The 15,361-nt window shown below is 32.0% G+C and overlaps 1 protein-coding gene across 2 annotated transcripts; it reads right to left on the bottom strand.

Moving 5' to 3' along the window:
- Positions 1-4,321: 4,321 nt before the first annotated feature.
- Positions 4,322-13,383, bottom strand: LOC110017993 (protein FAR1-RELATED SEQUENCE 9-like). 2 transcript variants are annotated; one of them, XM_020715196.1, is made up of 4 exons: positions 13,289-13,383; positions 12,927-13,060; positions 9,572-11,689; positions 4,322-4,649 (listed from the first exon to the last, which is right to left on the bottom strand). In XM_020715196.1, the coding sequence occupies exons 3-4, from the start codon at positions 11,669-11,671 to the stop codon at positions 4,599-4,601; spliced, it is 2,151 nt and encodes a 716-aa protein (XP_020570855.1). In that variant the 5' UTR covers positions 11,672-11,689; positions 12,927-13,060; positions 13,289-13,383; the 3' UTR covers positions 4,322-4,598. The 2 variants fall into 2 exon arrangements, with proteins under 2 accessions (XP_020570855.1, XP_020570854.1); XM_020715195.1 differs by lacking the exon at positions 13,289-13,383 and having other exon boundaries at positions 12,927-13,074.
- Positions 13,384-15,361: the final 1,978 nt, after the last annotated feature.

The following is a 15,361-nucleotide window of genomic DNA, read 5'->3' as shown; positions in this document are numbered from 1 at the left end:
TTTTTCAAATTTGAACCAATTAAAATGAGTTAGAGCTTGCTCAAATTCAAAAACGCTCAAATGGTTTGGAATTAATTTAAGTAATTCAAACCATAGAGAGGAGAGGAGGTTTGAATTAGGTTCAAGTAGGGTTTAAATCATCGATCTTACCACTTTTTAGCATATGAAAATAATTGTTCCATTTTTTTCTTTCCTAATTAAAATTTTAAAACAAAAGTCTTGATAACTAAATTTTGAAATTTTTATAAATATGAGTCACTAGTATTTTTAAAGGATAATCACTAATACTCGGTTGCTTGTATAGTGTTATTCTACCTCAAAATAATAAAAAAAAAAACCATATATTGCCCAAATCAAGTAGTGGAAAAATCTTTGATTCATGCAAACCCATAAATTTCAAAATTTTAATTTAATAGCTGAATCTATTTTTCAATAGTATTATCATCTTTTGAAATAACATATTATTCTTAATATGATATTCAATCATCTAACTAAGAAAGATTCAAAATTTATATTGTTGAATATTTCCTTAACCTACATGGTATTTACTTTATTACTTTAACACAAGTTTTTTCTCAAATAACTTTAAGAACTCAATCCAATTATTTCATCACTTCTCCTAGCACATCATATTAAAGAGAGAGAACATTTCAAAAGATATGTATCACATAGTTTTAATAGGAGAGCTTTTCTTTTACTTTTTAAGATTTAATCTGGTTTTCTAATTTGACATTTGACTTTTAAAGATTAAAAGTGACATTTTTTTTCTTCAAATCGTATCTTTGAGTCAACCAAGTAACTTTATAAATGTAATATTTTATTTTTTTTAATTTTTTTAATTTTTGTTTCAAACAATGCTGCAAGTTTTGATTAGTCTTGCTTTGATTTTTCTTCAAAATGTTTATTTGTACTCCTAAAATTTTTGAAAAAATCTTGGTTAACTTAAGATTGTTAATTAGATATTTATTCATTTTCAATAGTCACTTCAACATTTTAGCCTTTGTGAGATCTTGAGCAAATCTTGATTTAGAACTCAATATTGATGATTCACCAAGTTCAAAGAATGAAGAGATTTGGTTGGAAAGATCAACCATTTGAAGTAACAATATTATAATTAGATATAATCAAGATAGAGAAAATATATTTCTTATAATATATATAGGTCTTAAAAGAGGGAGGCTTAATGGATGTTTTAATAGGCAAACCTAATAAATTTAAATGCATACTAAGGGAAAAAATAAGCATTAACGCCTGTCTTAAGGGACGATCTCATAGTAGTGAGATATTTGAACCATACTATAGAGGGTGCATTAATGTTTTATCTATAGATTGGCTTTAGCTTGAAGCCATGGGCTTGCCTTTGCCATTTAGCTCACAAGTTTAAATATTGGCAGAACATACAATCAAAAAAATCATAATCAACATATGTTCCAATTATGATAATTAGACAATGAATTATTAAGAAAATCTCCTTAGAGATATCAACAAGATATAATTAAGAGATATTTTCCTTAACTTGTCAGTAGAAGTTAATAGGAATAAGCCATATTGGGCTTCTACATAAAGAAACTCTTATAGTTTTCATGAAATGAGTTCAAGCTAAAATGAATTCATTTAGGCTCCAATTTCAACAAGTTTATAGTAAAACTAAACATCTCAAAAAAAAAACTAACCAATGATGGTAAAAGTGATCCAATCCAGTTTCAAATAACTCAAATCAAATACTTCAAAGTATTGTTAAAGATTTTTATGTGTTAATTAGAAGGCTAAATAATCACTACAGTTTATTTTGCTTATAGTTAAATTGAGTTGCTCAACGAGGGAATCCAATGAGCCAAAGATCATCTAATTATGAGATTATTAAGATTTAAATATTAAAAAAATATTTGTGATCAAGGGAATAAATGTGGACATTCGATGAAGTGTTTTGAGATTCTAGCTAAATTCATCAAAATTATACTAACAACAACATAAAATTTCTCTATCGCTGAGACTTTTTCTCAAAATATTTGTGATCAAGGGAATAAATGTGGACATTTGATGAAGTGTTTTGAGATTCTAGCTAAATTTATCAAAATTATACTGACAACAACATAAAATTTCTCTATCGTTGAGATTTTTTCTTAAATTTCTCAAACAGTGCACACTTACGAATGCTAATTTGGTCGACTAAAAAAAGATACTATATGATCTCATCTTTGCGAGAAAGGAAATACTTCTACAAGCCAAACTAAGTAACATTTTAGCTTTAGAAATTTTAGTTTTTAGTATAATTGAACATTTTTTTTAATTTTACTCATTTTTGTATTATTTTTGCAAGAAATTTCAATGATACAGCAAATTGGTGATTTGAATATGTAACAAGGCATCTCTAGGACCTAGTGACATTGTTCAAGAAAAAGTCATTAAGGCTAACATGAGCTAGCTCCGGTGGGTGTGCTAACTAAGGCCTTCATGACATTAAATTTATGTTTCTTTCTCACTATTGGAATGAATGAAAAGATTTCATCCATTTATGTATTGAATCATGTTTGGCTAATTGCTCTTTAATTTTGATATGTGAATTTTCCTTTTTAATTTTTATCTAATTATGAATTTGTGTTAAGCTTTTATTGTAAATACTTGTTCACACTTATTCCAATTTCATTTAATAAATTGTAGTGGCTATGAACTTGTTTAGAATTTTATCTTTTTAAAAATTTTCATTAATACATAATTTTAATAATTTAAGTAGAAGTTAGGGTTTTGAAAACTAATATTTAGTTTTCTAAAAGTTGCTTTACATCATTCAGCATGAGAACAATTTTGGACTCTAGACCTTTATAGCACTTAAATGACACGTGCACTTGCGCTAGTTGTGCAAAAGCTGGATCAAGGTACGATATAGAGAACTCTTTTCTTGCTCTCTTCCAATCTTTTTAAATAAACTCATTAGATTGCCTTCCTACATGGATAATGTTTTGATTTAACCATCCATGAATCATTAATTTAGACATTCATTCATTGTAAGCATATCATTTGTTCAATTACATAATTTTTATTCATAATATATGTCTACATATGCAAAGTAATGTATACCATTGCTTACATAAAATAACAAGCCATAATTAAAGCACATTTTGTGTTATTTGCTATTTTTGCTTAAAAATATTTATGCTCAAATGTTTGTTTGGGGTATCTGCAGCTTATTAAAAAGCAACTGCGCAGCTGCTGAATAATAATCTGATTCTCAAAAGTTGTGGTGGCTATTACAACTTTTTTTTTTTTGAAAAAGTCAGATTGCAGTTAGAAAGCTGTCACAACACAGTCATAAGCGATGAGAAAACACAGATTTCAACGACAGATTTTTGAAAAAAAGCTGCAAAAACACAGTTTACCTAAACAGACCAAACTGTAGTGCAATCTCACTCCGTCATCGCACCAACGCCCCAAATAAACCCTAAGTTAGTTATTACATTATAAATATTTTATTATCATATCTAATGTATGGTACTTTACAATCTAACATAATCATGGTAGAAGTGTATAAACAATTTTCCTATATAATCTTGGTATTAAGAATTATTAACACTTCAACACCACATAACATTAAACTTCTTATATAAATTATAAGTGGTTCAATATTATAAAAGATAATCATATTAGAGCTTTAATTAATTGGAATATTCATATTGTAACCCTATCACATATTACATCATTATAGTGATAAAATAAAATAAGAACTAGTTTGTACTAATGTTCTATTGTAAAAAATGCAATATAAATTTTATATTGCATTTTTAGAGAGTGAATTTCAAGATATTTTTATTAATTTTTTTTTAATAAATGGTTTCTTCACATACAACTTTTATTTACATATAATGATAGAACTTTCATCAATTAAATGATATCAAATAAAAATGTAATAATTTTATGTTTGCAAAAAAATGTTGTAGAAATTTAAAATTGCATACAAATAAGATAGAAATTTTATATGTGCAAAAAATAAAATAATCAGTATTTTTTTGGATATAAAATTATTCAATAAGTCCCCTTTTCCTATGATATTAAAGAAAGATTTACATATATACCAATCAATTCCTATGTATTTACATATCTACTGATATGTTTGATTTGATATGAAAGATTTGAATGACATAAATGTATAAAAAACTAGAACAATGAAACCCGCTCCAAAAAAAAACTAACTGTTTTTGACGTGCAACCCCTTTTTTGAATGAAACCAGTCGACTATACATTGCCGCCGAAACACCGACGTCTGTTAGGAATCGAGTAGTATGCATGTAAATGCCCCAAAACTAAATTCAAGTAAAATGTGCACATAAAACTAAATCCTTTTTTATTTTTTTTTTATTTTTTATTTTACAAAGAAAAACATAGCCTATACACCAACCTCTAAGACAAAAATACATATTTTAAATCTAACTCCAACAGTGCATAATATTATTAAAATAGTCAACCTAATTAATTTCCCAAACATTGTGGTTGAGAACTTGCCTGTAGGCTGCTTCTGCTCTTGTAATCTGCAATACCTTTAAATGAACTTAGCCAAATAATTTCAAGAGAAATATATATATATATTTCTGCAATAAGAAATTTTACATGGGTGACCATGAAGAGCCAAGCAGCTGTCCCAGAAAATTAGTAACCTGCAAACATTAAAAAAATAAATAAATAAATTATTCAACTATGATTGAAGAGCATTTACATACATATCACACAATTGTTATATATATTTACACACCTGAACTTTGGTATTAACATGCAAACAATCAAATCATTAATATCATATAAAAAAATACCAATCTTGCTTAAAAAGTGAAATACACCTTTCCATACATAGGTTCATGACACTAATGTGTTATAAATGAAAATATGTAAGCTCTAGTGTTAGATATATAAATACATAAGGGTTATGTGGAATGCATGTAAACTTCATAGCTAGCAATATGATTTTTGAGCATCAGGCTTCAGGATTGTTTACTCACGCTCCTCTCTCTCTCTCTCTCTCTCTCTATATATATATATATAAATATATATATAAATCTCTATATATATATATATATATACATTTTTCATTTTTTTAAAGCTTTGTAAGACTGCTAGATATCAATCATTAGTTCTTTAGATATTAGACTAGATACAATAACAACATTAGCAACAACAACAAACCTTTATCCTACTAAATGGGGCTAGATAGATAAATCCTTTTTCTCCATTATGTCCTATTAAGTGTCATATTTTCGTTTAATTATAATAAATTTAGATCATTTTTTCATATAATATGCCCAAGTCCTTTATGGTCTACCTCTAACTTTTTTAACACAAGTCAAATCTAAAACTAATCTGCTAATTGGGTCATCAAATGGTCAGTGGTCAACATGAACAAATCATCTAAAACGACTCTCTCTAATCTTGTTTCCAACCCTTTCATAGCTATTATTGTTTTGTATTTTATCTGTAAGTGTAAAACCACTCATCCACCTAAGCATTCCCATGTCAGCAATACTTGATTTTATGCTTCTCTTTTATTAAAAATTACTGTGTGCGGACACCACACGCAAAATTTACGTGCGGTGTCCGATTTGGACCGTCAAAAATTTAGTGCGGGCCCCACTCTAACAATAAAATAAGCAAAAAGATGTATTTCAAAGGTTCAAATCGAACACCGCATGCGCATGCAAATTTGCGTGCGGTGTCCGTACGCAATAAGCGCTCCTCTTTTACAGGCCGACATTCTGTGCCATAAAACATTACATGTCTCACCACCATCACATAAAATTTTCCTTTCGAGTTTAAGAGGTACTTTTCTATCACACAATAGGCCCGATGCATTCCTCTACTTTTAAATTCTACTAATAACATCCCCATCTATATCGCCATCATTTCAACAATAGCCCCGAAATATCTAAAATGTTTACTCCTTTTAATGACTTGACCGCCCATTGTTACAACCCCGCCACTAGATCTACTACTACTAAAATTAAATTCATGCATTCAATTTTAAATCTACTCAAAAGAAAGCATTTAGACTCAGAAAGTTAACCTTCATAATTTCAGTCTTTTTCTGAACTCTCTCTCTCTCTCTAGATATTAGAATGCATATTAATTATTTTTCAGCAGCCCAGATTTTTTCTTTATAAAGGGGGCATAGTCATTACAAGACAACTTTCAACATAATTTATAAAACTTAAAACTAATTATGTTTATAATATTCCATTTTGCGCAATACGTAGCTCAATATGAGATTTATAATATGCATGTTTAACACCTTTTCAGTAGGTTACTTGCTAATAATTCATTTAACATTCTTGTTCAGAAATGATTGCCATCCTCTGCAACTGAAGAATATAATTCATAGGGACAAAATGAAGTAATTATATTAGCTAAAATGCATGATTGAAATGAGAATGTTATGACATCTATGTGATAGAACTTTAAAAAATAAATTAAGAAATGATTATACCGGATAAAAAATTGTAGCTTATAAAGCATAAATATAGATATCCTGACACAAAACAATGACACAATATAATTGTAAAAAATAGGACATGACACATTATGGTCACAATGTTAAAGTTTATAAATTATTAGTATAAATATAAAATTTCTATTATGTTTTCACTTGAGCCATTTTCAAATAATAAATAACCTTTTAAATTAAAAATTAAATGGCTCTCAATCCCTTCAACCTATTAAGAATACTTAATGAAAAAAAAATGTTAACATATTTGTAAAAAGTAGAACAAGCTTGAGTTCTACAAAGTAGGTACATAATGAGAGTCTAGTGAAACTCATGAGCAAGTATGTCAATGATGCTATATTGAAACAGAGTTGTGGGTACAAGCATTGTTGGATGCAAATAAAAAAATAAGTCTGGAAACTTTGCAAAAGCAAGAAAATAGAGCTATGCTGACTGAGGAGCACAGGTTTCATGTAAAAGGAAAAATGCAAGGGCGACAATGGAGGAGCAAGAGCTTGAACACCGAAGAGAATATCACGCACACCTTCATATAATGAAGAGAACTTGAGACACGCTGAAAGAGCTAGGAACGAAGCGAAAGAAGAAGAGTTCTGGTGTGAGTCCTATCAGTTAGTGCTGACAGACATGAAGGTCGGGAAATCTCGAATGTAATATATTTCACATTCCATGAACATCTTAAGCGTGTCAATCACATGTTTGAATCGTATCAGGCCATGTTGGGTCTATGACAAAAGTTAATTTGCTTCTGAAATAATTAATACATAATTTTAAGAGTGATAAACATTTATCGGTGCATTTAGAAGATATGCCTACATCTAACATGGATATTAAAGATATTTGAAAATGTTCTCGTGTTCCATATTGTAGGGCATCTATTAAAAATATGATAGTTAAAAAAAAAAAAAATTGTTGTCCCAAACATAAATAATAAAGTGTTAAAAATGTTATTTGAAAGTAAGATGAAATAAGGCCCGACGGATTAAGAAGAAAAAAATACACAGAAATATAGGTCAAAGTTGTTCAAAATAATTTGCAAAGAATATATGTAACATCTCGGTTGCCCAAATAATCAGGTTTCCACCATTTACATTTATTTATGTAATTAGTGAGAAAATCTATTATTGAATGACATGACAAAAAAAGCCAAGGAAGAAGGAAATCTAACTCATAGTTCAGCTCGAATCCCATTCTCAACACAATTTGAATCCTAAAAGTTCCATGAGTAGTAACACTTCTGTTACACAAGGCTAGTTGGAATCATGTATTTGCCAAAAATTTATTCTGCGTACCGACCACTTCCACTTAAAAAGCTTCTCATCTCACCTCTAAGAAGGGGGAATCCAAATTCATGAAGTTTCCACTCAAATTAGCATTCACACCCACAATAATCCATTTTCAGTTCACAAACCCGGAGAAAGTCATGCCGCCGAAACTTAAGGTTCCACAATTAGAAGTGCACGCAGGAACGTTTGATCCATTTTATCACATAGAAACCTTCGAGAACATAATGTCTCTCTACAATATATTAAACACCATGAAAAAATGTCTCTCCGTAGTGTAATGACATTACCCAAAGATGATTCAATTCTTCTAATATTAACAATATTCATTCTTTTGAGGAGTTTTCTTATATCCTTCTTTTCAATTTTCTGCCTCTAAAAGACCTCTCAAACTCTCTTAGTTTATGTTTTTATGTTAAAGAAAGTGATGCACTTTGTGCTTATGTTACATGATTTATGAAAGCTGCCGAAGATGTTGTTAATGGTGACAAAAACATCACCATGACTTGTTTGTTTTTAGACAATACTCCACAAATTCAAACCCTCATATCTCCATGAAAAAGTTGCTCTGGAAGGCAACAAAAATTGTAATTATTTATTTATTTTTTCAAAAGCAAAATAATTGTCTAAACCATCTTTTCTTTCTTTATTTCATCCATTGAATGTAATCCCTCTCAACTACAACTGTCTCTTCTTTTCTAGTCCTCTCAACACTCAAAAAAGCTTCATAAACACTATAAGAGATTGTCCTGTAATTGTTAACATAATGGATATTTGCTCTTGCTATAAATCGCTATACTTTTCTTTGTTATTCTCCTTTTTTCATAGATCATCAGAGAGTAATTTTAACATACTAATTCTTTCTATTACAGGAAAAAACAAATTTCCATCTTTCACACCAGACATGTCTAAAGGAACTTATTTATATAAAAAAAATCCAAACTAAAAAAACTGCTGAAAATCATTAAAATATGAGCTAAAATTGCATGCCTATGCAATGTTAAAAGAGGAAATTGAATAGTGTCATAAGAAAAATTCAGTAGTAAATAAACGCAGAATCAGCGGTATCAGCAAATAACAGAGAGAATAATTTGAATGGTGCAAATCCAGGGAGACAAGTGTCAAGATTAGCACAAGGGTTAAACAGAAACTATGGTATGAAAAATATAATGTGAAGTAAAGAAGCGTGTAACAGACAGAAGAGCAAGAAGACGAGACGACACGAGTAGCTGTAAGTTGACACAACAAAGTAGCAAGGACAATAAAGTTAAAGTTAAGAGGTTTGCATGAAAATTGGAGCAAGCTATAGCCTCAAGAATTAAGAATCTCATAGCTCCTAATTTTCATTACGCATCTTATTTTAGAATCTAATCAATTTTTTTCTCCCCAAAATTCTCAATCACCACTAGTTTTTGCTGTCCTTCTTTTTCAATTATATCATTGGTCTTATACATTCCATTTTTCCTTGGACCCAAAACTTCCTACAACTATGCACATTTCCTCTTTCCTCCCTTTGTCTAATTCCCCAAAATTGCATTAGCACCATAATGCTTCATCTCGAATAGCACATTACTCGAGCATGTTTATTTTTCTCCACAACTTCACATTTTACTCTCCAACCAGCTCTTAATACATTATCCCTTATCCAACAGGCATGTTATAAATAACAATACCCATTGCCATGCTTGTAAGAATGAGAAACCTTGAGATTTAATTAGTGGACAAGTACAGTGAGGGGAGGAAGATACAGCAATAAGATGTGTGAATAAAATTAATATTAGATGATTAAGAATAGAAAGGTTCCTACCTTCCGCTCTGGATCTTGTAGTGATTGATCATTCATTGCATCATCTATTGGAATTTCTTCATTAATATTGATTGCATCTCTATGTGCACCCGGACTTGTATTTTTTTCATTAGCAATAATTTCAGCAAAAACCTTATGTAAAGCATCCTTTGCTACTCTGTATATTTCTATGGAAATCGCTCCTTTCTCTGCATATTTAATGGCATCGTGGCAAAGATCAGTGAATCTCGATGAGAATGAAGCGTTACATGAAACTTGGTTTTCAGCAGAATCTTCATCCAAAAGTGCTCCTCCCATTGCATTTCTTGTCCACCGCCTCAAAAAATACTCTCGTGGAAGAATTCGGACATCAACCATCAAGAACACACCCATTATATGCCTGCACAAAATCCCCGAGAACTCAAAGTGCTTGCAGCTACAACTCGCTATACTTTTCGCTGCATCATAAGTGACGATAAATGTTTCTAAAGCATCATCATCTCTCGTCACATTGAATTTACTTACAGGTCCATTCTTTACTTTGTGAACATTGTACCCGAATGACTCCACAAACTCCTCTTGAAACTTTTCAAATATCGTCCTCGTGTAAATGAGCGCCGCTTGCTTTTCTATGGGCGATGCAGTTTTCAAAATTGGGTTTGTGCAAATCGTATTCAACTCGGCTTGTACTTCCTCTTCATATCTGCTCGCCATGGCCAACTCAAACTGTGCGAGAAGAACCTTCAAAGAGGTCTTTGTATTGAAATGTTTCTTATAAAAATCATTCATGGTCTCTAATTTCTGAGACGGCGACATCTCTGCGAAAAAGTAGTCCTTTAAATACACAGGAACCCATCTCTGACGAATGTTAAACAAGCCCTGCAGCCACGTGTTCTTCATAAGATCAAATTTATCAACTATCGAAGCCCAGTTTGTTTCAAAAGTTCTGATTGATTCAGACTCATTCACACAATTTTCAAGCTCAGCTTTCAATGTAGGATGTGCTGAATATACATGAGCTAACTTCTGCTTACATCTGCTAAAAATAAGCCATTTACAAAAACGATGGCAGGTCTCTGGAAACACTTTGGCTGTTGCCGCTGCCATGACTCTATTCTGGTCAGTTACAAAACAAACAGGCGGCCGACCACCCATTGCTTCAAGCCAAGTTTCAAATAACCAAATAAAAGAGTACTCATTCTCATCTATCAGCAAAGCACATCCAAATATAACTGGCTGCAAGTGGTGGTTTACACCTGAGAAGGTAACGAAGGGCATCATGTATTTATTCTTCTTATAAGTTGTATCGAATGTAACAGTATCTCCAAAGCAGTTATAATAAGTTCTAGCCTTCGCATCAGCCCATAAAGCATTAGTTAGGCAGCTATTGTTGTCAACTTGGATTGCGTAGAAGAATGTGGGATTCTCGGCTTGCATTCTCTTGAAGTAATCAAGAAGACTCTGAGCATCTCCACCTTGACCGAAGGCATTTTGACGAAGCACCGTCATTGTATCGGAAACCATGAAGTTTGCCTTATCTGAAGCATCAATGAAGCCTCTTGAACGAAGGTAACCAACCCTCGTACAAGCACCAAGATGATGATTATGCGCTTTCTCCAGCTTAGAGACTACCCATCGATCGCTCTCACGAATGACCTCCATCATAGCCTTACAACCTTCTCTCATAGAGATCCTTTCGCGCTTCCTCGTTCCCTCGTTCGAAGGTTTCTTCTGATATATGCCCTCTTTTGAACACACAAATCTCTTCATAATCAGCACCTCCTCGGTCCCTTTGGATCGTCGGGACCTACCAACACGGAAAGGAAACCCCAATCTCCTTGCATACTCGTTGTAGAACGTCTTCGCAGCCTCGTCAGATTCAAACTCCATGCCCAAAACAGGTTCCAGCTTTATCTCTTCCACACCTGCCTGAACAAAATCTTTTGGTGCTGGCTGTTCATTCAGCACTGAAGGAATACTTGTTGGTATCTGGGTTGGGGCAGACACTGAAAGACCTGAAGGGTTGATATTCTCAATTGGGCGGGAGTTGGCATCCAATGACATGAGGCAGTTTACATAGTCTGCTATAAGCTCATCACCTTCAGTCCTGGCAACCTCCATGAATGCGGAGAACAAGGCCTGTGAATTACCAACTTCAAAAGTTTTTTATAACTTCCAACCAAAAAACAAAAATTTTAACCAAACACAAGCAAATTGTAGTATGATAGAAAAACTTTCGCACTCTTACTTCAGAAAAACACATTATTCAATTTGAACTTAATCTGAAGATAAACACTCTTAAGGGAGTTTCTGATAACAAATTTAAGGGAGATTTAACTTAAATCTGCTGGACAAAAAAAAAATCCAAACTTTAAATCCCAGATTTAATAAATCTAGTTTCTTTTCAATTCCTCTCAGTTTTATCTTAAATCCCAGGTTTACTAAATGTGTAGATTACGGGTAGATTTAACGAGTAGATTTAACATAACTCCACCACAATGCGAAAAACGGGAAGTAAATTTGGCTGTTCGCTAAATCCAAATTTCTCTATGTTTTGTCTCTTTTTTTATGTAAATCCGAATTTACTAAATTCAAATTTTAGGTGAATTTAACGGATTTAACTTGAGAATAAAATTAAATCCTGAAATAAGATGCCCAACACATCAAACAAATTTAAGTATATTTAACCTTAACTAACTAAACAATATTCTAGATTTGCATCATCCTCGGATTTACTAAATCCTATTTCTATTTAACCTAAATCCTAGGTGTGGTCAAATACCAATAAAATTTTGCTATTGGCAGGATTTAGTAAATATGTTACCAAACAGCCCCAACCTAGCAAAAACTAATATGCATTTTAACTAGCCTATGGCTAAAGTAAGCTTGCCTTTTAGCTAAAGAGTAAGTTAAACAAAACTTCATCAGCCAAAGAGGGCCATTAAGCCGATCCCCACCTTCTCTTCTTCATCTCCCTCACGCTGCCTCACAAATTTCAAAACGTAAATTAACTAAATAAACTGTATTTATCCATTACTTATACACTATAGATAATCAAGTACGCAGCACATGACATTTGAAAGAAGAAATACAAATAAAAACACTAACTTTTTCAGTCAAGATTCTTAAAATAATCCTATCACCATCGACGCAGAAAGATTTTTTTTTTTTTTTATACAAGTGAACTTAGAACAATTAATGAAAGATTAAGTCCAAAAAACTTAAATTTTAGACTAGAAACCCTAAACCCTAAAATCAAGCATGAGCTTTGGGGTGGAAAATCCATGTTCACTGTAACGATGTAAATACGTGCGAGATTTACCGACTAAAAGGAAAAAAAAATCAGTTACTGCAGAGTGAGAATGAGAAGATCGACCTGCAATGAGATTGAGATCGAGAAGATGTAGCACAGAAAACCCTAGTGACGCTAGAGGGAGGAGGAAGACGATGGTCGTGCTGACGTAGGATGACCGGCGGTGTCCCGATCCTGGAGTAAACCCTAACGACGACCTATGATCACCGGGAGGTGAAGCATAGCGCAAAATCTGAAGGCGAACAGATACGGCTAAGCGCTGGCTGCAAATAGGGCTGTCAATTTGGCTAGTTGTTCGTGAAATATTTGTATTCGGCTCGTTAGGCTTAACAAATAAGTCGAATACAAATAAATTTTTAAGCTCGAAATGTAAATGAGTCAAACACGAACAATAATTTGTTTGCTCGTAAAACCCTAACGACGACCTATGATCACCGGGAGGTGATCAGAAATGGCTGAAGAAGAAGCATAGCGCAAAATCTGAAGGCGAACAGTACGGCTAAGCGCTTGTTTGGCTGGAAACAGGGTTTTCAGTTTGGCTAGTTGTTTGTGAAGTTCGGCTTGTTAAGCAGCTCATGTTCGCTCATTAAGCTTAACAAACGAGCCGAACATAAATAAACTTTTAAGCTCGAAATGTAAACGAGTCAAACACCAACAACAGTTTGTTCGCTCGTGTTCGGCTCAAAATGGCTCGAATAAAAAATTATATAACTTTTTATATAATAATATATTCCATATATTATTTATATAATAATATATTATATATTTATGTCTAAATTTAAATCATAACACCTCATGTGGCAATGTGGTTAGTGTCTTTTTTTGTATAGATTTGATTCAAGTTCGAATCTCACACTTTACATCTATTTTTCTCAAATTTAGTTTAACAAGCCAATTTCGAGCCTAACACGAGCCGAACACGAACACGAATATTTAAATCGAGCCGAACATGAACACACTATTCACGAGCCGATTGCGAACACGAGCTATTTCGAACAAGCATTGCAAAACAAGTTTTCAAGTAAGGTCTGTTAAAATCTGTAAATCCAGATTTGGCAAACTTCTGAAAATTATTTGTAAATATAGTTCATGTTAACTCAATAATTTTGATGATAATAAATTCATGATTAGTGGACTTAATTGGAATCATCCAAAAAGCTCAAATTGGATATGATCAAATTAGAATTAGAATTTGTCTTTTGTAAATCAGGATTTACGTCGTAACAGAGACAGAACAGAGAGAATTTGGATTTAGCAAACCGCCAGATTTGCTTCACATTTTTTCGTATTTTGGTAGAGTTTAGGGTTAAATCTACTCGTTAAAACTGCTCGTAAATCTACCCATTTAGTAAACCCGTGATTTAAGATAAAACTGAGAGGAATTGAAAAGAAACTCGATTTATTAAATCTAGGATTTAAAATTTAGATTTATTTTTCCATTTGATTTATTTAAGTTAAACCTCCTTTAAATTTGTTATTAGAAACTCCCTTAAGAGTGTTTATTAACTGGTTATTATATAAATATATACATTTCTATTACCCTTCCAATTCATATCAAAATATTTTTTCATATATATATATATAATGGAAAGTGGTTATTATACAACCATTCAGCCACCTCTAATGTACCTAACAATTCGAGTATCACATCTTTAAGACAAACTATGTTAGAAGGGATTCGAACCCCCAACCTGAAGGGTCTTATATTGTGAATGCCGACTAATATGCTGGGATACACGACACACACACACACACACACACATATTTATTATCCAGTTCAAACGACATGCACAATTTAATTATTTCCATTTTTTTCATTAATTTTTTTCTATTTTTAAATTGTGTAAATAGTACATTAGTGTGTATTAATCAAATATAATTAAATAGCTTCATGCAATCTAATTTGGAAGATATTTGAATGATATTATTATTAGTTTTTTCTACGCTCGTAAATAAGAGCAACTTTATAAGAGAGAGGGTACAACAAATTTAAGAGTGAAATTGGTGATTTTCATCGAGAGAAAGAAATTTTTAAAAGAGCGGCGAAGTATCTTCAAACTTGAAAAGCATATGTGAACTCTTTTACAAACAACAAGGTGTTTGGGCGACATGAATATGAGTTTAGTTTCCCATAAATGGAATCATAGAATGTTGATTGCCTCTCTACCTAATAAGTTGGAGAACAAGTAATGTGAACTCTTTTACAAACAACAAGGTGTTTGGGCCACTTGAATATGAGTTTAGTTTCACATAAATGGAATCATAGAATGTTGACTGCCTCCCTACCTAATAAGTTGGAGAACAAGTAAAGGAGAAAGGAGACAACTCAAGTTTCAAAGGGAATAGAAAAACCACTCAAGATGCAACTAATAACATAACTAATTGAAAGTGATTTATACAACTCCAACAATTATTCATTATTCAACATGAATCTTAAGGCATGACATGAAACTCGAAGCATTCTTTTAAGTAAAAAAATGTTTAGACTTCGATTATGA

This window comes from Phalaenopsis equestris, unplaced genomic scaffold, assembly GCF_001263595.1.
Source record: "Phalaenopsis equestris unplaced genomic scaffold, ASM126359v1 Scaffold000002, whole genome shotgun sequence".
Lineage (NCBI taxonomy): Eukaryota > Viridiplantae > Streptophyta > Magnoliopsida > Asparagales > Orchidaceae > Phalaenopsis > Phalaenopsis equestris.
The sequence above is the reverse complement of the archived record's forward strand: the minus strand, read 5'-3'. Positions and strand labels throughout refer to the sequence as shown.